This window comes from Pollicipes pollicipes, unplaced genomic scaffold, assembly GCF_011947565.3.
Source record: "Pollicipes pollicipes isolate AB1234 unplaced genomic scaffold, Ppol_2.1 Scaffold_7261;HRSCAF=8764_pilon_pilon_pilon, whole genome shotgun sequence".
Lineage (NCBI taxonomy): Eukaryota > Metazoa > Arthropoda > Thecostraca > Pollicipedomorpha > Pollicipedidae > Pollicipes > Pollicipes pollicipes.
The window spans coordinates 60,786,968-60,811,967 of NW_023597054.1; the positions used below are offsets into that span (position 1 = coordinate 60,786,968).

Here is a 25,000-nt window from a genome sequence, read left to right on the forward strand (position 1 = left end):
TGTCTGGAACTCGCTCAGGAAAGCTGTAGGCTTACGTACATAGAACACTGGCTGGTCCCGAGTGTAACGTAGAGTTAATGATAATTAGTCTTTGCGGTGCCTGAACGTTTTGCCACGCACACATCAACCATGAGCGCGCAAGAAGTCCAATTACAACCGGGACCATTTCACAGCTGTGGAAAAAGGACAGTACGCGAATTTAAAAATCAGCTCAACAGTATAAGGTGGAGCCGCTCATTACCACAAACGTCCTATCAGTGTTCCAGTCTTCTCCGTGCAAGCATTTTGTCATGTTGAAGCAATAACGGTGGGCGGAGGCCGAGCTGTCTTTGTTTTTGCTCGTTCCTTACCACCATTTGGAAGCGATAGTAACATGCTCATTTTATGTCGGTTTCCGGTCATTTGGGGCTAAATATCTACCTATAAGACACCCAAACAGGCCATTGTGGTACGTCCAAGGTATCAAAATTATGTCGGCCACGCGTCGCTTTCGCCACACCTTTAACGCAGGACATGAATTGCTTTTGTTCAACGAGGGCTGCCGACCGTCAACCATCGCGATAGCTGTCCTTAGGACCAACGCGACCCAAAATGTGCTGCTGAAAACTCCATAAGCCGGACACATCCCAAAAGTGGGCTTGACAGGTGTGACACGTGGCAGTGGCTGTCATGGGGGACGCGTTCAAAACTAAAATGCAGAGGTCGGTCCTCAAGTTCCCACAAAGTCCAAGGATAAGCTGGGAAACTTTACGCAAATGCATGGACGGTTCGTGCATTTTGTGAAGACGGAAGGGTTTGTCGTACCCGGGATGAAAAGCCCGAGCAGTTTCCTCCCGGCCAACCACAACGGGAGCGTCCAGGCACCACGGGCCACCTTGCATTCTAAGAACGCCGCTGCTCGGAGCTTGACTCGGTCGTTTGCAACAATGGCTAATGGTGGGCTTTCTGTTTGGGGCAGAGGCTGGGAACACTTACCGTTATTGTTTTGGAGTGCTCCAGATGTGGACTGGCCGCTGGTGTAAACGGAAGAGATGTTTTTCCGCTGGCAAACCCAGCCGAAATGTCAGAAGCCAGTGCAGCTTTGACGACCTGGCGGGAATGCCAGCGCCAGCCGCGCTCGCTACCCAAACCCAGTGACGGACGGAGGCGTGCTGTTGTCCCTTTATATGTGCGCCTCCAGGCCAGCCCACCTATTGTCGCCGCGGTCCTCGGACCGACCTTGTGAGATTGAGGCCTGTTCAGTGTTTGGGAGTCGCGGCGGTTTTTGATGCGGACTTCGATCGACCGGCGCAGCCGCCCCTGCTGTCATCGCCGATGCATCTGGTGGCGTCAGCAGTGCACGGGGACATCGGACTCGGCCGCCGGCCAGGCCTGGAACACTGGACGTCGCGAGAGGACACCGAGAATGTCCCCTGGAAGAGTGTTACTTCCGAGAAGAGGAGAATACTTGCACTGACACAAAACCGACCTGGACGCCTCAGTGTACGTATCATTCATGATATGGAAACATGATTGATGTGCAAACTTATGACTTGGTGGGAAGAGATAGTGTCGCTGTCGAAAATACGTCTGAGAGAGCACCAACTGAAGATATATCAGGCAGATACAGAAGAGCTATCGAGCGTCACATATCCGCTCCAAACAGCTGAGTCTGCCTCGGCTGTGTTCTGGTGGTCTTTGTGTGCGACTGATCTCTCCAATTTCAGAAGCGATCTTCTACTTGCAACTGAAGGGGACGCTATCACCCAAGGCAGCAGTGCATCATATGCCTCGCAGATCAATTCGTGTCGCGCTTGGTCTCAAGCGATCACGCCTTGGTTGTCCTTTGATCGTCCAGACCATCCTAATCACCACCAAACTAATCAGGCGGGTTATACGTAGGTACTCCACGCTAACGACTCGACTGGCGCAGCTGCGTGCGTTTGCATGTGCTGAGTGGGCCGACAATCACTGGCGAGCGATGGGCCGCTGAGATGGATGGCGCCGCCGTGGCCTCGCCCGGGGTCGCCGCTCATACAGAACGGGACCAGCGGCCCCGCGGGCCCCGGAGCCCAGGCATCATCGCTCAGGCGGTGGGCCATCACGCTCGTGCATCCATCCCCGGAGACGCGCCGGGTCTCGGCTCCCCTGTCCCGACCTCCACTGCGGCGTGTCCTGAGGGGCCCCAGCCGCCGGGCCGCGAAGTCGCCGCCGCCGCTGGCGCCAGCGGGGAGCCAGCGGGGACCCTCCGCTGTCCCACTATCCCCCGGCAGAGGCGGTCTGGGCGCCTGCTTCTCTGCTGCCTGGTTCTGTGTCTCCCGTACGATGCCCTTGCCGGTCATATGGGTTTCAACCAAGCCTTTCCCAGACCGACGGCGCGTCCCTTTGGAGTCGACTGTCCAGCCTTCCGTCAGGTAGTCACCGCGCCGAATGACTGTACTTCCGTCCCCCTCCCCTCTCCGCCCCCCCCCCCCCCCCGACCTCTGCGCGACGGGTCGCCGCGCCGAGGAACTGCACCCCCCCACCGCGCAGTGCAGTGCGAGACACGGAGCTCTGATGAGGGCGGGGTGACTCCGTTGCATTGGCTCGTCTCGCACACGACGGAACCGCCTCGGCGCCGGTGTGCTCCGCGGGAGCCGTGCGGAACGCGATCTCGCTGCCTGTCGAAGACCACCCTGCGACGTGGCTTTACGAGGGAGCGTTTAATCAGGTCTGGCGTTTTATCTCGCCTCGTATGATGGGTCGCCATCAATATTTTCGGAGATGTGGCCTGTCTGAACTATTGGGAGAATGTGTTTTATTTGGTTATTTTAATAACGTTTTGCCAAAAAGGTAGACACCACCTTTAAAACATGGCCACCAAAGCAATATTAGTTGCAACTGTTTGAATGGCCTTCGTCCGCTGAGCAATACTGTCGAGGACACGTGATATATAAGCTCACTGAAACGCGGCTTAGGAAACTCGCAACCGCCTTATTGGCGCCAATCTTTAAAGTAAATTAATTCATGTCACGATTTTCATACTTCCATGCAGACGAAACGCATAATTTCGTGTGCCATTACGTTCCGGTTGAAGGTTAGCTTTTAGTTATTGATCAACCAAATTGCCATCCATCTACCCCTGGTGGAGCAGCGATGAGGCGGCTAAATGTCGCCGGGCGGTGGATTTGCAGTTCGGCTGGTCTGGGAAAGATTTTCTGCGCTCTGCAGTCGCCCGTCATGAAGGGCCACCGCACCGCCGTGAGCGTGGCAATGGTCCCGCCACACGTGCTTCCACGTGCCTCGGTGCTCGAATGGATGCGTCGACTCGACCACGATCTCTCATCCCGCAGATGTCAGACGCCAATGTCCTCATCTGGTCCCGAGCGCCCCTCCCCCCATCTGACGTGACGGTGCGCGCTGGCTGCCACGCGTACGTGACGGTGACAACCGACTGGGGACAGAACCCGGCCTGGACGCGCGTCCGGCGCCGTCCTCTGCCGCTGTCGCTTCGGGCGGTGTTCTGGCGCCACATCACTCGCTACGGTCATTAGCTGACCACACGACGGCGAACGACAAATGGACGCTCCTTCTCCTCCTCCTCCTCCCCGCTCCATGCCGGCAAGGGTGACGCGTCCGTGGTCGGCCTCTCGACCTGCTCCATCCGACCGATCTGCGTGTGTAGCGACAGCTTCCACACACGCGCAAGTGTGCCGACCAGTCCTGTGGTGGTCACTGCTCCGGTTTTGCCCGAGATCCCGCCGTTCCAGGAGGCTTCAGAAACACTGCAGCTCTGAACACGGGTACAACGCTCGGAACGACGCAAGAAAGCACGCTGCGTTGGAAGCACAGGTGGCGTAATCAATACGCGCACCGCACAGCACAGTCCGCGACACGTCAACGGACCACTGTGGCGTTTGCGCTGCCTTCTCTGTCCCCGTAATACGACGTATGCATCAACGATTCCAAATAAAGTCCCAGCACGGAGATTTCGCCTTGCTGGAGTCGGTTGAAGGCCCTTCAGGGCAGCGGTGCGCCACGCCGTGCTGTCTGGCCGGCGGAACGCCAGCCTTCCCGCCTCGCTCGGGCGCCCGTTCTGACCGTGGAGGTGGACGCCGGGATGGTCAACAGTGCTCAGCGCACCAGGTGGGCAGCCGGCACCGGGCTGGGAGACGACGTGGCTGGCGCGACGCCGTCAGCGCGGCTTGCTTCCCCCGTAAGCCGCCGGAAATCGCCGCAAGCGTCCGCCATCGATCGCCGTGCCGTGCGCGCTGCGGCCTGGCGGCGAACCAGCGGTCAACACGGCCTGACGGCGAACCAGCGGTCAACACGGCCTGGCGATCAACCATCGGTCAACGCGACCTGGCGAGGGATCAGCGTCAACACGGCCTGGCGGCGAACCAGCGGTCAACACGGCCTGGCGGGGGACCAGCGGTCAACACGGCCTGGCGGGGGACCAGCGGTCAACACGGCCTGGCGGCGAACCAGCGGTCAACACGACCTGGTGGCGAACCAGCGGTCAACACGGCCTGGCGGGGGACCAGCGGTCAACACGGCCTGGCGGGGGACCAGCGGTCAACACGACCTGGTGGCGAACCAGCGGTCAACACGGCCTGGCGATCAACCATCAGTCAACACGGCCTGGCTGCGAACCGGCGGTCAACACGGCCTGGCGAGGGACCAGCGGTCAACACGGCCGGGTGGCGGACCAACGGTCAACGCGGTCTGGCGAGGAATCAGTAGTCAACACGGCCTGACCAGGGACCAGCGGCGGTCAACAATTGTCTTGTGAGGGACCAGCGGTCAACACGGCCCGGCGAGAGAGCAGCTGTCAGCATGGCTTGGTCGGGGGTTAAGGGCCAACACGGCCCGGCGAGAGAGCAGCTGTCAGCATGGCTTGGTCGGGGGTTAAGGGCCAACACGGCCCGGCGAGAGAGCAGCTGTCAGCATGGCTTGGTCGGGGGTTAAGGGCCAACACGGCCTAGCGAGGGAACGAGGAGAACGAGGGAGCAACAAGGAAAATATAGTGAAAACCGCACTGAATACTGCCTAATACCAGTGGTCGGACCAGTGGTCAACCAGTGGTTAGGGAAGGACCAGTGGTCAACACCGGCCGCGCGGGACAGTAAATGGACAGGCAGGAGTGGCTGCGCTGCATCCAGGCCATGTCGGCGGACCATTGGCAAACACACCAGCCGTGAAATAAAATAAGTAAAATAAATATAGTAAATTAAGTAAAATAAATAGTAAATTAAGTAATAATAGTAAATAAAATGATAATAGTAAATTAAGTAAAATAAAGGGCACCGCCACGTGAACTGAAAACAAGAACCGACGGACGGTTAGGATGTCGGGAGCGAGACAGAAAGCACTGCGGGTAGGCTGCAAGCAGACCGCGGCGGCAACGTTCACGCAATGACGTTACACGGACGTCAGGACGACCGCTCCGGCGTCGCAGGTCCAGTAAGTTGATTCCCCCAAATCAATTGAGGTAGACTTACGACGATTGGCGACGAAACTCGATTAACTACCGGAGTCGAATCAAATGCGACAATCAAGGGCGTCAAGCATCGGAGGCAGCCAGTTGAAGTGAACCTTGGCGCCGCCGTCAGAGCCTGCTCTGGCCGGTTCCAAAGACTCCGGACGAGCCTGCCAAACGCTTGTTGGCATTTAGAGGCTCAAGTTCCGCGACGGCCTTCAGCTTAATCTGAGATGAATTTGGCATTCTGCAGTTGCCGAATTCAAAGCAGAAAGTCGAGTTCGATTGCTCCTTCGTACTCTCCAGCTGTATTGATCGATGAACGGGTTGATATGATGAAGTGATAAATGCTACCTATGTCCAGAATGCTACTAGCAATCTTGAATTGCTGTCTTGCAATTTGGGATAAGTTATCACTAGCGGTCTTTACCGAAAACAGCTACTTTATATGGATAACACAGTAGTGATAACCTTATTCATCGCGTAAAAACCAGGAAAATGGATCCATCTCTCCATTCTCCTGGTTTTTCGACGAGGAATAAGGCTATTACTACCGTCTTATCTGTATGCATAGTATTCCTCGCGAATGCACTTAACAACTTACGAAAGCAGCTTCTTATCCAGATATGGCTGTTAGAGAACTTTTCCTAGTGCTATTTAGTTTTACTGTTTTAGTGTTAAGTTAGTGGTAGCCTCCGTTAGTAGTTTGTAGTTAGTGTAGGTCTCCAGTCTCTTCGTCGGAAAAAGGCGAAGAGATCGGAGGCCAGGTTGGGGCTCTGTCCCGCCTGATAACGGAGTTCTGCGGGGATCAGGTCCCAGAGGGCTTGAGTGGAGCAGATCAGATCGGATCCGATGTGATCTGGTCTGATCGGATCCGATGTGCTCTGACCAAATCGGATCCGAGACAGGGCGGCCTATGTAGTCAGGCCCTTTGAGTTCACCCCAGTGAACGGCGCGTTCGGAGCTTCGGTGCGGGTCAAGCGGCTTTGTTAGCGGACTACTTTGGGGCGTGATTACGAGCGAGGTTGTCCGCCGAGCAAGCCTGACGTGAACTGTGAGGAAATCTCCAGCTGGAACAGCCTCGGGCCCGTCCGGCTGGCAGAAACTTCCTATAAGCTGATCTCTTTCTACAAGGCAATGTCTTCGCAACCGCTGACCACAAGTTCATGCGATTTTTAGTGACAGAAAGTACAATTATTTCATTTAAACCTCTGAACTGTTCGGAGTCTGTATTCGTGTGTGTGTTGTGTAATAACGGAACATTTGTTTCAATATTCCAATATCACCACGATTTCACTTGCCCATTTCGATTAACCTTGGGAAGAATAGTATTCCAAATTCCGAAAAGCTGACAAACATCGTTCAAGAGTGGTTCCAGACCTCGACGACACGAGCCGTGGCGACACGAAACCAGCAGAGTATGTCAGCGGAGAGAGCAGACAGCGTTATTGGCAACAGGATGGGTGGATACGTGCGGACGGACACGAGCTCTCGTTCAAAAACCGTGGAGCCGCTGGTTTCTCAGCGTTTTTCAAAGGATCGATGCCATATAAAAATGACGTACAAAGGTGTGAAACTAACAGCATGGTGAGGGCAAATCATGAGGCTACAACTCGCTAAGGGATCTGAGCAACTCCCAATGCTGTTCGTCGGCGATCTGGCGACTTAAAAATCCATGTCCGATGACACATATAGCAAGATCTCGATGCATCGCCTGCCTCACTCCCTCACATTTTCAAGTAGCTAAGGTAAACTACAGTGCAAATTCAGCGTAAGTTACAGCGCATTGGTGGGCCCTGTCTGATAAGCCTTTATCGACGGTAGAGTTCTCATCTCACTGAAGAAACTTATTGGTATCGGTCGTCGCAGACTTGGCTCGATTAGCTTAGTTTTTGGCACCATCTTCATGAGATAACAACAAAGAACGCTTACAGATGCTGTTGCCTCAGTGGCCCTATGTTGCACGGCATGTCCTGGTTGGTAGGAGCCATTTTGTTATCCAATATACGAAAGTGCATTCGTCTGCTCCAATTGAATGTTCGACAAGCACATGACAGCATGACATGCAGTGTTCTATTTAAGAAACGTTTAGGAGCCTTCCTGATATATATATATATATATATATATATATATATATATATATATACATATACACATATATATATATATATGTATATGTATATGTATATATGTATATGTATATATATACATATGTATATATATATATATATATATATATATATATATATATATATATCAGTGACCATTTATGTAGATCGACATCAACGCAAGCCGCCCACTCCGGCTGGCCGGTGTCCCTCTCTGCTGTCAGCCGTTCCTGGACATCTGCGGGTGCCATTAGCATGTATTCAGCATGTAATCCTGACGAAACCCATGTTGTAAAGACGGCCCTGTTATTGAAAATCAAGCTTAAAGAGGTGAAATATCCTCATGCTGCAATCTTGAGAGCACCCGACCCTCATCTGGTCCTCCTTTGGATGCGACCCAACGCCGAAACCCCTCCCCTTCCCTAGGCATTGTGACGACACGTAGTGCAAATTTTGGGTTATCTGTAACTTCACTTTATTTTGGAGCACGCCCGTCCTGTTTTTGTTAAAATAAATGCCGATGCTATTGAAAACATAAACGTTCGGTTCTTCACAGGTCCTCGAACGTTTCTCTGCAGTTCAGTTTATTGGCTGCTGGGCGTAGACACCAAATTTATAATTTTTAGTGTTGACGATAATGCCACGATGAGGATGACGACTTGTTATTCCACTCCCCGGCTTTCATTTTGCAAATGCGTTTCACTAGAATCGAGACTTTAGTGAAGTTGTGAGACCATGTTTGTTCGCCAGTTCAAATAACGCTATCGTGCCGCGTGATTTTATACGCTGAATACTGCGGCCTCAGTGCTTGGGCCGGGTGAAAAGGATTTTCTAAGACCCAAGTCGAAAAGAAGCCCCACCGTTTTATCAATCCGCGGCCTTGATAAAACACCGCAAGTGTTGATCTCAAAGTGCTCTGTTCGATCCCATCACAATGTGCACATGCTTTAAATAAGTGCGAATCATCAGCGAAGAATAGTCAACGCAGCCAGCTAAGTCACCGGTAGAAGGCAAACCTGGTAGAAGCCGGTAGAAAGCCAGTAGAAGAGGGCCGGTAAAAAAAGGAAGTCTGTGGAAGCCTGGTCAGGATGGAGCATTTGATGTGGGAATATGCCCGACAGTTTTGTGGGGTTTATTGCGTCCGGTGTGGGCCGACAGGATTGCGTAAGAACCTCCTTTTAGGTGCTTGTGTTTGCATTGGACTGCCAGTAACCAGCGCTCTCTCTTTGCAGAATTTGAAAAACCAGATTATGACAACGAACCTCTGGGTTGAACAGGTGAGCTAATGCCTAAAATGTGGGGCGAAAATATGTTGTTTCTAAGAAAATTTCTCAAACATCTTACCTGTTCTCTTTTAAAGGGAGGGAGCACAGAGTGGGGCAATAGGCTGTTTTTATTCCCACTGTCGTAGTTTGCTAGTCGTTTCCCGCAATAGCCCGATACGTGACTATTGTCCCGACTGACACAAAGTCGCATTACATTTCATCTAAGCCTTTTGCAGTCTGCCTGATGGCAATAGCAATGTCTTAAATCGTAGGGCTACGGCACAAAACGAAGTTTATGGTTGGCTGACACGGAAAATGCAGTCGGATGACGATTTTACAAGCTGAGTGCCCCCATGAGCACTTCAAGTCTGGGGGAGCGGGTAGCGCGCCAACAGTCAGATCTGGCCTGATGTTTCTGACATCCGTCAGCACTGGGAGGACTACAAACTGAAGTGGGAGCCAGAGGAGTACGGCGGCGTGACCATGCTGCACGTGCCGTCCGATCACATCTGGAGGCCCGACATCGTGCTCTACAACAAGTGAGCGGGCTGTGCTGACTCAACTGATCGTCAGTTGTCACGCCCGCTCCTGGCCATAACCTGACTGAGCTTTATCCCAGTCCGTCGCGTACCGTCCCATCCGGCCATTCGGTCGTGCTGTGTTCCGTCCCATCATATCCGGAAGCTTTCTGTGCTGTCTTGTTCCGTGCAATCTCGACCGACCCCGACCAGCCCGTTCAGTCGCATTGCATGATGCCACGTCCCGTCCCGTCCTGTCACGGCACGGCACGGCACGGCACGGCACGGCACGGCACGGCACGGCACGGCACGGCACGGCACGGCACGGCACATTCTGGTTGGCCTAACAGGGTTGGCTATTGTTAAAACAGCCCTGCTCTGTCCTGCCTTGACAAACAGCCGTTTTCTTCGTGTCGTGGTGGAAGTGTCCTATAACACACACGTGCTCGAAATGTCGCGCAGAGACCTGATGTAGGACGCTGTTAACCGAATATCATTGCCTAGTGCTGATGTTTGACATAAGTAAATTTGCGAAGATTTGGAAATTTCTACACCTACAGGTGCGTCCGTATTAATGCTGAGCTTTATAGATTTACGCGCTGCCGGATCATTTCTTTTGTTTCTTTCGTCGCCTCCACTTCAGGCTGGCAATTTTGCTTTTAGAATCCGGTTATAGGAGTTTTCAGTTATGTGTTTCAATTTATGTCAACAGATGTGGTTGACTGCTAGGTCATGGGCAGTCAACAACACATTCGTATTCTTCCAGCGCCGACGGCAACTTCGAGGTGACGCTGGCGACAAAGGCCACCCTTTACTTTGACGGGCGGGTCGAATGGAAGCCGCCGGCTATCTACAAGTCCTCCTGCGAGATCGACGTCGAGTACTTCCCGTTCGACGAGCAGACGTGCGTCATGAAGTTCGGCAGCTGGACGTACGACGGAAAGCAGGTGAATGAGCATCTCAGATTTCACGCCTGATACGATCGGCGCGTGCTGGCATAAACTGTAGCAACAATAAAGCCTTCTCGCGCTGCTGCACGCCTTATTTCTCGGAGGTCAGTTCTGGAACTTAAGATCGCACCGCAGCACGAAGCTGCTGAGGGGAGCCTTCCTGATCCTGGCACATGCCCTGGGCAGCAAGCAGGTCAGAGGGCTGGAGTGATTGATGACCGACCCATTACCTCGATGGTGTGTTTGAGGAGCTCGACTGGAATTGAAGCGAACTGAAGAGGCTGCTGTGCGGTCGGTGCTGCTCCGTTATGAGGTGTGTGGGTGGTAGACATCTATTATAATATGGCTCTATTTCTGGAAGATATACGAAACCAAGTCCAGGAATCGGTTGCCGTATGGTATTTTCGCTTTAAGATTTCGTCCTAAACTTTTGATTGGATAGACTTCTAGGGACCAGCGCCCACGCTAAATGGTGTTGTTCAAAAACTCCGGACCAACGGTCAAATTTGACGGCGAAAACTGAACGTGCCGCGACCTGTGCACTCCTCGCTCTACCCTGACGGCAGGGCTCTCTAACGCCACCTGATCTTTACCGCAGCCGCTACTACAGCCGCAGTCCACACCAACCAGCGTCAAATGATAAGCGCATGAAGTGTCCATAACGTTCTCCGCTACCGCCGTTTTTTGGAATGCAGCTGTTCTTACTAACTAAGCTATCGGGACGAACCACGCAAGGGAGAGAAAGTACCAATTACTTTTGTGGGTAAGCCCGTGGAAAATGCATTGACACCTCAGGAATAAGGAAATTACATTTTAGAATACAGAATAGGAACACTAGGAAGAAGATCAGGGGATCAGGAAGAAGGAAAGGAATAGGAAGAAGGAAATAGGAAGAAGATCAGGCTGTATCCTTTTACGCTTACAGTTGTGTCAGGCTCTCATGTGGGGAGGGTAACGAAACTACGACACCAATAGCTTTGAATCCACCGTTTTATATAAAAATGGTAGCATTGATATCCTACACCAGCACGGCCTATCATGTCTTTAAGTTGGGTGGAGCGAAATATTCGGATGCATCTGACGCCTCAGGCTCCTGAGGACGTCAGTGATATTTACGCCTGCTTTCATTTAGGCTACATGGCTCTATCTGAGGCGTCTCTCCTCGCTAAACTTGGCCCAACATATAACAAATATCGGTCCAGCGGTCAGAACCCTTTCCTCATGGACGTCAGCAAAAATCGTAAACATAAAAATGGGTAATCTGACTTTGTCACGCTTCGTTGCTCTTCATTTTGGCTATGTTGATCTGTTAGTCGGGAGACGCCAATGTCTTTCTCTCTTATGCTGAGGCTCGCCTGCATTTGAAAATCGGGAGATGCCAATGTCTTTCTCTCTAATGCCGAAGCTCATCCGCAAAAACATCACCCGATTCTTCCATTCCCTTCCATGGGTCGTCCAGATAGCTCAGTTGGTTAGAGCGCCTGCATTATGTTTCAGCTACTGGTGGTGGTGAGGGTTCGACGCGTTTTGTACGTTTATTATTTGTCCCTGGCTGGCTTGGACTTCCACCGGTAGCGGCGTGTGCGATAAAGGTCATGTGACGTCAGAGGGCTTTTCCCTCATGGCAGAACATGCAGTGCCAAGTGTTGCGGCACAGTATGCTTTCACTGTGACATGCTATCCTTGGCCCTGAATTTCTCCATCGGGTAGTGCTGTGAGCGTTGCCCAACAAGTATCACTAAGTGTGGGTGTTGATACCGGAAAGTTATGCGATCAATAGTTTAGAATCAAATCTTTAAAAAATCAAAATGCTGCAACCAGTTCTGTTGTTTTTATGTCGTATATCTCGCCGAATTGAGGCCAAATGGCATGTGCCAATCACCCACTCACCTGATAGCAAACAGAACCCACCACATAGCAGCCTCTCCGGCTCACTTCAGTCTCGGTCAAGCTTTACTACCACACCTTTGAACAGGTGGGCCGGCATGAATCATTTAACCCCATCGACCTGTCTGGTACCGAGAGCATGCGCCTGGATCGGGACGGTTCCACACAGCAGGTTTGTGTTGTGTTGCAATTTGAGGTTCCAGAATTGACGTACGACAAATAATGCGCGCTGAAGTACGAGAGGACTTTACTGTTGCTGTAGTTGTACCTTCGTAAGCCATATTGAGCCTGGGCAGTCATGTCTTGCAGCATTAAATGAGAGTGATCCGTCATGCGCCGTAATGGCCATCTGTTTGAAACGTGCTAAGGTACTCGTCAGAGGCATTCCCTGCGCTTGGCGATCGGTCTGACCACGTTGACGGGTCGTTAGGTGGACCTCCGGCACGTGGAGGAAGATCCCCCGGACCCGAAGGTCAAGCTGGGCGTCGACCTGTCGGACTTCTACCTCTCGGTCGAGTGGGACATTCTGGATGTACCGGCGATAAGGTGAGAGACATGGGACGCGTCTGCATAGCGCTCCATTCATGCTCATAACATTATCGCCTTTTATCAATCGGTGTGACTCTCAACTCTTTTTCAGACACGAGAAGTTTTACACGTGCTGTAATGAGCCATACCTGGACATTACGTTCAACATCACCATGCGGAGGAAGACGCTGTTCTACACCGTCAACCTCATCATTCCCTGCATGGGCATCTCGTTTCTGACCGTGCTGGTGTTCTACCTGCCCTCGGACAGCGGGGAGAAGGTAGGTGTGCCGCAGGCTGGTCTGTTCTGCCAGGTATACCGCAGGAGCGCAGCCGCAGCCTTGGAAACGAGGGAATACTAGGTTGAATAGGACCCCCTGATAGTAAAAGAATCTCCCCAAAATCGCCGGATATGGCCCATTTATTAATGAGGGCGTGCTCTTCTTTTATTTTTCTAAGTTTTGCTTTCTGTAACTGGAATGGAAGCCAGAGGCTGCGATGAGATCAATTCTGCCTGGATTTTATTGTCAGTGGGCTGAAGAAATCATGCGTTAAACGGCTACATGAATTAAATTACCAGCGCCTCTTCATTTTACAGTGGTCCAGTAGAACTTTCTAAACTGATAGCACTTAGAAGCTTCGTCATAGTCTTCGAGGCGCCCTCCGGCCCCTCTGTGGACCTCCTCAAACAACCACTGCTTCAGGGGCCCAGGCCAATACAAGTCGTGGCCCCGCCCTTGTTCGTGCTTGGGAAATGGGCCCCCAGGGTTCAGACTGAAAAGAGCTGACTGTTCGGTGTTCGTGGTCTTTGGCCGACTTAGATACCCGGATTTTCTCGGAGGGTCTTCACCTTTCTGTGACCTACAGCCAGTCCTTTGGCCCTTATGCCCTTCGGGCCTTTGATGGTCGGTGTCGTTGGGCCGCCCGGCTCCTCTTCGGACCTCGTCGAGCACTGCCCTTGGTTGGCTCGCGGTCCCTTACGAGCACAGGACCTTCTGTTAGGCACTGTGGGCCCATGGTAGATACAGGAGCTCCGACCGGTATGAATCACTGGTTCCACCTTAGCAGCTGATTGGGAAGTGAACCCTCCGGCCCATATTGACACGGAGCTGACTGTGCGCTACTGATGGTGCCTGACCCATATATAGGCCAGTATGGACTCAGGGAGCTCCCGATCAGCGCCAAGGGTTTTCTGTCATTTGATGGTCCGTCCCCACAGGTTGAGGCCCCTGAATAAGGCTCCGATCAGTCCCTCGTGCCTTTAGACCCTCCAATGGGACCCTTGATCATCGGAACGGGGGGCCCTCCAGGCTCTTCGAGCCTCCTCAAACATTGTCTCTGGCCTACTCGGGGCCCATTACCAACACAGGAGTTATTGCCCGGGGTGCCCGGACTAACGTAAATTGCTGGATTCGGCTTTGTCTCTTTTTTGGGAATGGGTCCCCGGCCCATGCTGCCATGGAGCCGACTATGCGTTACTGGTGGTGTCCGACCGACATATAGCCCCTTATCGACTCAGCGGGTGCCTGATCAGCGCGCAGAGCCCTTTGGTTGGCATTGGAATGCCCGTCGCTGCTGCCCCCTGAATACGACCTCCGGTGGACCTTCCGGGCCCTGCTGCCCCCTGAATACGACCTCCGGTGGACCTTCCGGGCCCTGCTGCCCCCTGAATACGACCTCCGGTGGACCTTCCGGGCCCTTCGGACACTGAAATCTGTTCATTATCTGTTGGTCCTGAGACGTCCTTCGAGCCCCTCGGAACCTGAGGATGGACATGCCCCTCTGCCCCCCCCCCCGCTCTGCCTGCGCTACTGGTCTGCCGCACCACTGCAGCATGGAACATTACGATACGCGCTACCATCCCCCATCGCATATTGGAAGTGACTATCTCCAGGATATTTCGGTTGCCCCAACGCAGTGCTAAGTGACTGCTGCCCGCCCAGTCCACGTCCCAAAGTGTTGGCGGTTGCAATCTTTTGAGAGATATCCAGAAGCACGAGGATTGAAAAGGTCAGAACGTTTCTTTTGCCAGCTGCTCGGTTATGTGCCGTGCAGATGCAAATTTCATGCGAACTTGGAAATACGTGACTTGCAGATCACGTTCATGCTAGAACTTGCTATCCGTATGCGCACATTGTGATATCCGTAGTGGCAGAACTGGAGCTTGTGGTCTGGAGGCACGGTCGGTCTCCCGCCCCCTTCGGTTCCGGCCGCGGTACTCGTAAGCTATCTCTCACCCCCGTCGGTACCGGCCGCGGTCCACGTAAGCTGTCTCTCACCCCCGTCGGTACCGGCCGCGGTACTCGTAAGCTGTCTCCCATCCCCGTCGGTACCGGCCGCGGTCCTCGTAAGCTGTCTACCGACCCCCGTCGGTACCGGCCGCGGTCCTCGTAAGCTGTCTCTCACCCCCGTCGGTACCGGCCGCGGTCCTCGTAAGCTGTCTCTCACCCCCGTCGGTACCGGCCGCGGCCCTCGTAAGCTGTCTCCCATCCCCGTCGGTACCGGCCGCGGTCCTCGTAAGCTGTCTCCCACCTCCGTCGGTACCGGCCGCGGTCCTCGTAAGCTGTCTCTCACCCCCCGTCGGTACCGGCCGCGGTCCTCGTAAGTTGTCTCCCGCCGCCGTCGGCAGCGGCCGCGGTCCTCGTAGGCGTATGACCTGCCACGGCCAATCCTACACCACTGCCAGCCCTCCGAGCATCGCTCGCCAGAGCGACCAAGTCGCGCCGCTGCCGACCAGACACTATACTAGCCACTGTATTATAAATGCATGCTGGAGACCAGACGCTGTAATTCTTTGCTGGCTGTTGCGCTACAAATAGCAGCTGGTTCTGCAGTTGTAGATCGCAGTTTTACGTCATGGTCAGTGAGAAACGTGGTTTCCACTACTTCAACTGCTTCTGCTAAGTTTAACGCAAGCGGAGCTATCCGATTTTTACAGAACTGTATGCTTAGTAAAATTGTAGTTGATTTTGACTGATTCCTGGAGTCTATTTGGACAATTTTCATGATAATGAACTACTTCACCCTCAGTTCCATGGGCCGTTGGATTGGTGGCGGATGACGTCGAGTCCCTTCACTCCTTGAGCTGGGAAAGCTGGGGTGCATGCACGGGGCCTCCGTCGGCAGTGACGGCCAACTTGGCTGTCGAAGTCCAGGTGGTCGTCATCCGCGGCGACGACTGTGGACGGATCTGCAGGGGGCATGGAGCGGTGTTGCCATCGTCAGTCCCGTTGCGTTAGCGGCAGGGGGCAAGGCAGAGGTGCTGTTACCGTCAATCGGGCGACCTGGAGCTGCAGGCGGCGGCGGAACATCAACAGGTCGCGAGGTAGACCCTGTCACGTGTCCGACAGGTCGCGGGGTAGAGTTCGGCACGTGTCCGTGTGCTGTGCAGTGCCAGCCACCCAGCCGCGCAGTGACGGTCGACCAATCACAACAGAGGAGCTCTGCCCCGCTCACTTACGTGTGCGCGTGTGGGTCGTTCACCGCTGAGACTTTAGGGCCTGTCCTGATGCTGGCGGGCATGACCTTCCACGACATCAAATATCGTTCTTGTGTTGCAAAGGCGTTGTGATTCCATTCGGAAACGTTGTACTTCTATGCTATTTACTAAAGGGAATGAGACGAGTTTTTAGCAGAATTCGCCTTAGATAACGCATTCCTACGTAAGCCTTTCAATAAAGGTGTTGAAATGTACACACTTGTGCGTCTACAATTGGTTCTTAATAGGCTACTCCGAAGCTCAGTGATTTGTGGACAGCTGAGAAAAAGCCAAGTCCGAATATTTAATAATGTGCATTTCGGGTTTTTAATTTATACATCATGAATATAAGGCTAATCCATTCTAATAAGAGACTTGTTTTGGACCAATTTCTTTTGCTTTAAAGCGCAGTCTGAACTACATTCACCTTAAGCCAAATGCCGTCGTACTCTTGATTTGTTATTTTGAAGCTGTTGCTGCTATGGTGTCTTTATTGCGTCGCTCTGACAACGATTGCTCATAGATCGTCCATGAGTGAGTCCCCAATGGTCTCGAAATCGTTTCTAAGTCCTGCGATCGGTCCAGCAGTCTCTTAGCCAGCTGCTCTCTCTCATGCGCCGTCTTACGCCTCCCAATGCTCCTGGGTATTCCAAATGCCTCGCATATGCTGCTTCATCTTTTTGGCGGTTTCGAAGCGATCTCGGGGGGCGAAAATTGCGTTAGCGGGTCGCCCTTCCCTCTCAGCGTGAATGTTCCCGATAATCCGTACCGCTCGACAGACACGAGGCCCTCTAGTTTGATGCCGTATAAAATCCACCTAGGCTTTTGTCGGCCAGTATCATGCGTTTTGTTTTTAAAAGCATTTCTTCCTCTAGCCAGTGCTGATTACTTAACGTAAGAAGGAAAGACCTAAAGCCAATGCCTTCTCCAAAATTTATGACAGCAATGAATCGATTGGTGAACAACAATGGATTATCGGACGAATCAAGCTAATACATGTTAAGGGGAACTGATTATTCGAAAATCAAAAAGCTACCTGTTTTTTATCGAGACTAACTCAACGTGCAGACCAGAGACGAGTCATTAAGGTACGTAATGAGGCTTGAGCCCATAATCACTAGTCATTAAGGTACGTGATGAGGCTTGAGCACATCATCGCTAGTCAGTAAGGTACGTGATGAGGCTTGAGCCCATAATCACTAGTCATTAAGGTACGTGATGAGGCTTAAGCCCATAATCACTAGTCACTTTTGATGATGGACACAACCTGAGACCTGAAGCTCCCGCCGACATCAAGCTTACCCAGGTAAATACAATGGTGATCATGCATGCAAAATTGACGGTATACGACAAGAATACACGGCACCAAATACACCGGCAATACAAAATATTGGCTAGACACGATCGTTTCCTTCACGTTTAGTGCTCTGCTGTTAGCCACTCTCTCATCTGTGTATGAAATTCTAACACATTGCCAATATCTTGTCGTATTTCGCCTATTTCCGACGATGCTGCGAATGCATGCAGCACAAAGCTACACACGAGCGCCAGTCTTCTGGTCTATTTTACCATATTTTGCCGGTGTCAGCCTTCTACGTGCTTTAAATTTATGCACCACTTGCGGATATAAGTGCCACCTTTGTTTTTCCAAACGAATCCATTAACGGCCGCCTTAAGTCGAACGACAGCGCGGGTTTGAGAGGTAGTTCACATCATCGCAGGCTAAGTCGCTCGTTTGTGTGCATTCTTTAATGAGAGTCTCCAAGTGCTCGAGAATCTTTAAGCATGGTTTAAAAAGCTCCTAGAAGACTTGTGAGCTTGAAAGAAGTGGGAAACCGAGAAAGGATGAAGATTCGGAGTTCAGGAGCCCTTGCAGACCACGAAGAAATTTGGTATGTGAATAAACCGCATACTGTTTGCGTTCAGCTTGTAGGCAGCAAGGCGAGAGTGCAAGCAATGAAGGTGCAGGATACTCGGATACAAGTAACATAATCCGTGGTTATATAAAAATGCATACAAACGCCTTTCCCTCAGCACAGGCAGGCGAACAAGGCATTTAGATGTTGTGATTTGTATTGCATTACCTGCTCTCAAACAGGACAGGTGTAATACATTACCAGACGCTTATTGATAAATAGGCCACGGCCACGCCGGAAGCGACGTCTTTGCTTTTCTTCTCTCTTTCTTTTCTTTCCTTCCTTTTCTTTTCTTCTTTTCCAGGTCTGCTATTCCTCGTCTTGGAACAAACGTTGAAGCTGACAACAGACATCATCTCAATCCTCAGATAAGGCCGAAACTCGCGGAAGTCACCCAGCTCTGCTTTCACATAAGTCGACATCCCTGACCCATCACATGGAGGCTGCTACTGCCCCCGGCCTGGGGGGGAGGGGGGAGGCGCACCGCAGCCTCAGCGCGCGGCGCGCCCGTGCCACAGCGGGTCTTGGCGGCCGCGGCCTCGACCCCGCGTCTTCTCCGTCCGCCGTGTCAGTCGGAGCTCGAGCCGGCTGTCGGGAGCGGCTCGAGGAGCCATCTGTCGCCGGACTGTCGGCCGCAGGCGAGCGGCGTCCGCCGGCAGTACGCCGGCCTCCGCTGGGCCGAGAGCGGTGCCACTGGCGGCTTGGTGAAGAGGTGCGGCGACGGACATAGCCACGCCCTCCTGCGCTGAGTCGGGAAGGGGGCCGCTGACGGCTCGGTAAAGCGGCCACGCCGGCCTCCGCTGGGTCGGGAGCGGTGCCGCTGGCGGCTCGGTGAAGAGGAGCGGCGGCGGACGCGGCCACCCCGGCCTCCGATGGGTCGGGAGCGGTGCCGCTGGCGGCTCGGTGAAGAGGAGCGGCGGCGGACGCGACCATGCTGGTCCCGCTGGCTCGGGAGCGGTGCCGCTGCTTGACACTGTTTAAGCTTGTTGCGTATGAATCTGTTACTGCGATTTGACACTGATCTTGTTGAAAGTAAACGCCAAATTTCGGTAAATATCTTCAAATATAATTACCAAAAACGTAATATCTGGTCCCGCGTATCAATGGGCGTTATTAGATTAGCATTTGTAGCAGTTCATGGGCTCACATTGACTTCGTCTTGAATGATGACCAACTGACAAATAGGCGAGTGCAATATGAAGGAGCCAGTACTGTTCAACGATTTCAAAGCTCGCCCCATATCAACTCGGCCTCGAGCTGGCACGTTATCTATCCCAATATAATTAAGGCAATTTGATTGTCATACTTGAAATTTACCAAAAATGATAATCTGGATTGAAGAAGCTGGCTCAACCATCGTCGACAGCGTCCGGGGACGAGGTTTCGCATTTTCGCCGTATGTATCTTCGAGAACCAGGTCACTGACAACATTTGTTTAAAAGATTTGGTTCGAGCCAATCGAATGGATGAATTTCTAGGATAAGAGCTCACAATAATCCGTATTTGTGGTGTGCAGCCCGACCCGACCCACCCGATACGATCACACCCGATAGTGACATTCCAGGTCAATGGCAGAATTTGATGGCGAAAACGTAACGTGCCTCAATGCTCGTCACAGTCCGTCATGCCCTCTGAAAAAAAACATAACGCTTAGCGCGGCCGCTACCAGCGGCCGCAGACCATCCCAGCCAAGGGCACACAGCGAGCGCTTAAAGGGACTCAAACCCATCCCGCAACGTTGGACGGATTGGAATACAGGCGTTTTAACCAACGGAGCTATCGGGAATATCGGGTTATCATGACAATATCCCATGGTATGAAAGCTTGTGAAACGCAACCATGTGCCAAGTACACATTCCTCATCGCAATTTCTCTCTACACGGTAAATAAATATAGTCTCAGGCAGTAGAAAAATTTGCACTTGAAGCACGCACCTAAAACTGATCAGGATCAATTGGCTGCGTCCTCGAAATGCAAAAGTGCTATCGCTTTTGGAATGAGAGTTTATCCCTGTTAATAAACCAACATGCCTCCACTTAACATCATTACGACCACCGTTGCGTAGCAATCCTATCTCATTTGGCTCTCGTAGCTTTGATAAATGCACCGCATTTTCGAGAACCGTCTTCACCCAGTTATCTTGACGATCAGGCTGTATGAGATATGCCTCACCATGCTGCCTCCACACTGCTGGGTGCGAGCCCAGGAGCCTAATGTGCAGCAGATGAGCGTCAGCGGTACTCTGCTGCCGTTCGGCGAGCATCTTATGACGTCATACGTCTGGTGTGTTTCAGGTCAGCTTGTCCATCAGTATTCTGCTATCGCTCACTGTGTTCTTCCTGCTGTTGGCTGAAATCATCCCACCGACATCATTAGTGGTGCCTCTGCTCGGCAAATTCGTCCTCTTCACCATGATATTGGACACGTTAAGGTGCGTGGGTAATCTCTTTGGTATGTGTGCCGTCGTTAGTGGTGCCCCTGCTCGGCAAGTTCGTCTTCTCCACCATGATATTGGACACGTTAAGGTGCGTGGATAATTTCTTTGGTATGTGTGCCGTCGCAGCGAACGCAGTGTATGGCACGATGACGTGGATAAAGGCTGTGGCTTAGCGGCAGTGGCCAATGTGGTCGCCTGGGTGAAGTGGAACGAAGTCATACTGCTATGATAGGCTGAAAAGGTGAGAAAAAACATTACGGCACATAGTCGAGCAATCCTTGTGTTATTTTCTTGCTAATTGGTTGAACACCGGGAACCTAGACATCGTCGCTCACTGATCTACTTTCCTGTCATGAAATGTCACATGAAACTGCTTGCAGTTTTCATATTTTACAACCACCTTCACTTACTATTCGAGCACGGTTAAAACACGGTTTCACTTAGCATTGGAGCGCGGTTAAGTATTTACTTAGGCTACAGACAGATTCAGCTCATGTGACATTCATATAACCCGGTGCACCGTTGGCTTCGGTCTCAAATTCAAATGCAACACAATAAATCGTAAAATTCACAACATTCTTGAAAGCAAAATTGGAGGCAAATTTTTTAGCAGGCATTGCTGTCGGCCTTGTCACCGGCTATTTAACATAATTCGCACGCACTGTGTTGCGTAACCTTTTGCAACCAATGATCGCTGTTTGCGGCGTGGGGCGAGCAAGACCATGGTAGATGTTGGAGGTGTTCTCTGCTTCCATGTAGATTGACAAAAGCCAATCCGATGAAAAGAAATCTTCGAACCCGCGCCAAGAGCGTCGGATAATTTGCCTTCCTTGAAAATTTACCAGGGCGTGCCTTACATATCACGGTCTGATTCATAGTTAGGCTTGTTTCATCGTCATTTTGAATGCACTTGGCTTCAATGCTGAACTGGACTGGAATCAGACAAAGCCCTCTGTCTGGTTGATGGTCTTTGCGGCAAGCGGGTTGGAGCAGGAGAGTGAAGTTTAATGGCTGCGTTTTGGGCCTGAAAGCTTTGTTGGCATTATGCTCCACACGGAAATCGCCCATGCTTGAAGCTAAGTGTAGCCTTGAGCAGGCACTATTAATAACCGCCGACCTGTCTCCAGGCCAATTAGCTCGATTGTTTTCACCGTTGCCAAACACATCGCTGCAAAGGGTTTGAAGCAGACTGGCGTACGGATGCCTTTGTTTGGTTAAAAGCATGGCTATGTCGACCTATCTGTCACAGCCGTACCCGCAATGACAGGCAGTATGCTATCTAAGCGACGTTCTGCGAAAGATCTTGTGGATTCAGTTCGCGTGCGCCCACGTGTCTTGTTGCGGAGTCTTCTGTATGAAATAATTTCCTTCAGCTTGTCAGGGCTCTGATGAAACTGGCAGCTACTTTCGACGCCATTCCGCGGATTTCACTGAAGCCAGAGCACTATTCATGTTTGAGCACGTACTATTTCACCTATTGAATTATTCACTACCACTTCTCCTCCGCTATCGACTTCGACATCTGCATGACAATAGCAGCGCGAAACATGCATATTTTAGCAGAGCTCCTTTCTGCAACTGACATCTCCAATGCACGCGGCTCAGGGCACAGAGGCGTCCACCTCCCTTCCGGCACTGCGACGGGCGTCAATAGCCAGAGCCGAGGAGCGCGCGCCGCCCGGCGCTCCGCTGAGTCGCTGCTGACTGTCGCTGCTGCTGCTGCTGAGTCGCTGCTGACCGGGTCTCGTTTTCAGCATATGCGTGACGGTCGTGGTGCTCAACATTCACTTCCGGTCGCCGCAAACGCACTCGATGGCGCCGTGGGTGCGGCGCGTCTTCATCCACATCCTGCCGCGGCTGCTCGTGATGCGGCGGCCGCAGTACAACACGTACGACAAGCACAGGTGAGCACCGCACCGACGACGATGACGGCCGCAGTACAACACGTACGACAAGCACAGGTGAGCGCCACAAGGACGACGATGACGGCACAGGACTGCGCGTGCGACATGCACGGGTGAGCGCCACACGGACGACGATGACGGCACAGGACTGCACGTGCAACGGCACGGGTGAGCACCACGCGGACGACAATGACGGCACAGGACTGCACGTGCGACATGCACGGGTGAGCACCACGCGGACGACAATGGCGGCACAGGACTGCACGTGCGACGTGCACGGGTGAGCGCCACACGGACGACGATGACGGCACAGGACTTCACGTGCAACAGGCACAGGTGAGCGCCACAAGGACGACGATGGCGGCACAGGACTGCACGTGCGACATGCACGGGTGAGCGCCACACGGACGACGATGACGGCACAGGACTGCACGTGCGACATGCACGGGTGAGCGCCACACGGACGACGATGACGGCACAGGACTGCACGTGCGACATGCACGGGTGAGCGCCACACGGACGACGATGACGGCACAGGACTGCACGTGCGACATGCACGGGTGAGCGCCACACGGACGACGATGGCGGCACAGGACTGCACGTGCGACATGCACGGGTGAGCGCCACACGGACGACGATGGCGGCACAGGACTGCACGTGCGACATGCACAGGCGACACCAAGACACTTCACGGTGGGACACAACGCACACGTTAGGGTGCAACTTGACGCTTACGACGCGCATAAGTGGGTACAATACATACGACCAGCGCAAGCAAGAACGAAACGTGGGTCGGGCGCAGGTGGGTACACCACATACCGCGAGGTCCCAGCTCGGCACGTGCAACAAGTACAGCTGCCCACAGCTTTTAACTGACAAGCACAGGTGAACACAACAGATGTGACAGCGTAGTTTCGCCAAATGGATTGGGAGGGATGTGCGAAAAGAATGCAACCTACCCCAAAATACGCCAATGAAGTGGTTCGCCAAATGAGACCCGTTTTCTTCTCAATGCTGGCGGGACTGGAGCTTAAGTTTGGGGGTGGCTAAAGCCCTTCACCAACTGAATAGGAACCTACACCCCTGCCAAAGCACATATATCATTTACGTCAAGCGCCGCTGGACACAAACACACGCGAAAAGCAAAGGTGGACAAAGCGCACACGGCAATACAACAGGCAGGTGACAGTATGGCGCGTACGGTAAGGCCAAGCAAATACAACAGCACTACACATGACGGGCGTGCCTGTTCAGCGCCGCAGCACGGTACGTACGTGTCTAGACGAGTCAGTGTTACCGAGAGGAGCGCTCGCGCCAGCCTCAGTCTGTCCTGATCTCCTCCTATCCCTTCACCAGGCTGACAGGGCACATTCCCTATCCCCTCACCAGGCTGACAGGGCACATTCCCTATCCCTTCACCAGGCTGACAGGGCACATTCCCTATCCCTTCACCAGGTTAACAGGACACATTCCCTATCCCTTCACCAGGCTGGCAGGGCACATTCCCACGTGACGTTTGCTGTGCATGCATGTACATACATTGGGCCGGCGGCAAACCCACCAGGCACCGGTCCGCCAAGTCCGAATGCAGGCTCAATTGTTCCGAGCCCAACACGCTTGATCATCACCGCGTGACGGCCGCCGCCGCCGCTGATGATCGAACGTGTCAGCCTATCAGTGGCCCGCGCAGTAAGCGGATTGGTCGCGCGGCGGTCCGTCGCTGCCCGCGCCGTGGCGTCAGCAGGATGGGCCGAGGGGTCGCTGGGGTCAGGCCGCCTCCGGCCGCCGGCCGGCCGGCCGACCGCTCAGCCGCGCGGACGGGCGTGACGGGCGCGGCGGGCCTGATGGGCGGCGCTGGTGCGCTGCCAGCCGCGCCCGTTGGGGACGTGAGGATCGCTCGCCGACGCGGACATCGGACTGCGCGTTGGACGGACGCTGGGGCGGGCGCTTTCGGAGAGGCCGGCCGCCACCGTGATGTCTGCCTCAAATGTCGCGTTGTAGCTGCAGTTCTTCAGCGAACTTAAAAAAAGTTGTCTATTTCTTTTGGGGCATAAAACGTCCATTGCTTCGTGCTTGAAGACATCGTGCAGGGACACGCCCGACATTTCCTGTTTTGACGAATGTGTTTTGGATTTGGTGTATTTCGGTGGATCTATACATACTCATGGTAAATACTCGGACCAGCCTCCCTACGCATTATGGCCACACGATGTTTCATGATGGCTAAGGAGTGCAGGATTTCGCTGCAATAGGATTTGGTGCATTACGAGTCAGATGAAGTGCTGTGTCAGGTGCAGTGGTGCCTCAGGTGCAGCGCTGAGTCAGGTGCAGTGCTGCGTCAGGTGCAGTGCTGCGTCAGGTGCAGCGCTGAGTCAGGTGCAGAGCTGCCTTAGGTGCAGAGCTGTGTGAGATGCAAAGCTGTATTAATTGCGGTGCCGCGTCAGGTGCAGCGCTGCGTCAGGTGCAGTGCTGCTTCAGATCTATGAGAGAATTCTGGTCATGTTAGCTTGAAGCCGCTTCCCTGACATTTTTATCATGAGATCTAATTATGTCAACGCTTTCGTGAATTTTG

At 53.0% G+C, this 25,000-nt stretch overlaps 1 protein-coding gene across 2 annotated transcripts in view; it reads left to right on the top strand.

Moving 5' to 3' along the window:
* LOC119112843 (acetylcholine receptor subunit alpha-like) overlaps positions 1-25,000 on the top strand; it is a 58,753-nt gene that overhangs the window by 16,808 nt on the left and 16,945 nt on the right. The window contains exons 1-7 of one of the 2 annotated variants that reach the window (XM_037237130.1): positions 8,783-8,822; positions 9,240-9,349; positions 10,095-10,275; positions 12,596-12,711; positions 12,806-12,974; positions 20,382-20,518; positions 22,279-22,428. In XM_037237130.1, the coding sequence (XP_037093025.1) occupies positions 8,796-8,822; positions 9,240-9,349; positions 10,095-10,275; positions 12,596-12,711; positions 12,806-12,974; positions 20,382-20,518; positions 22,279-22,428 (890 nt within the window). In that variant the 5' untranslated portion in view covers positions 8,783-8,795. Of the gene's footprint in view, positions 1-8,782; positions 8,823-9,239; positions 9,350-10,094; positions 10,276-12,595; positions 12,712-12,805; positions 12,975-20,381; positions 20,519-22,278; positions 22,429-25,000 lie in introns of those variants that run through there. The other variant, XM_037237131.1, reaches the window with a different exon arrangement.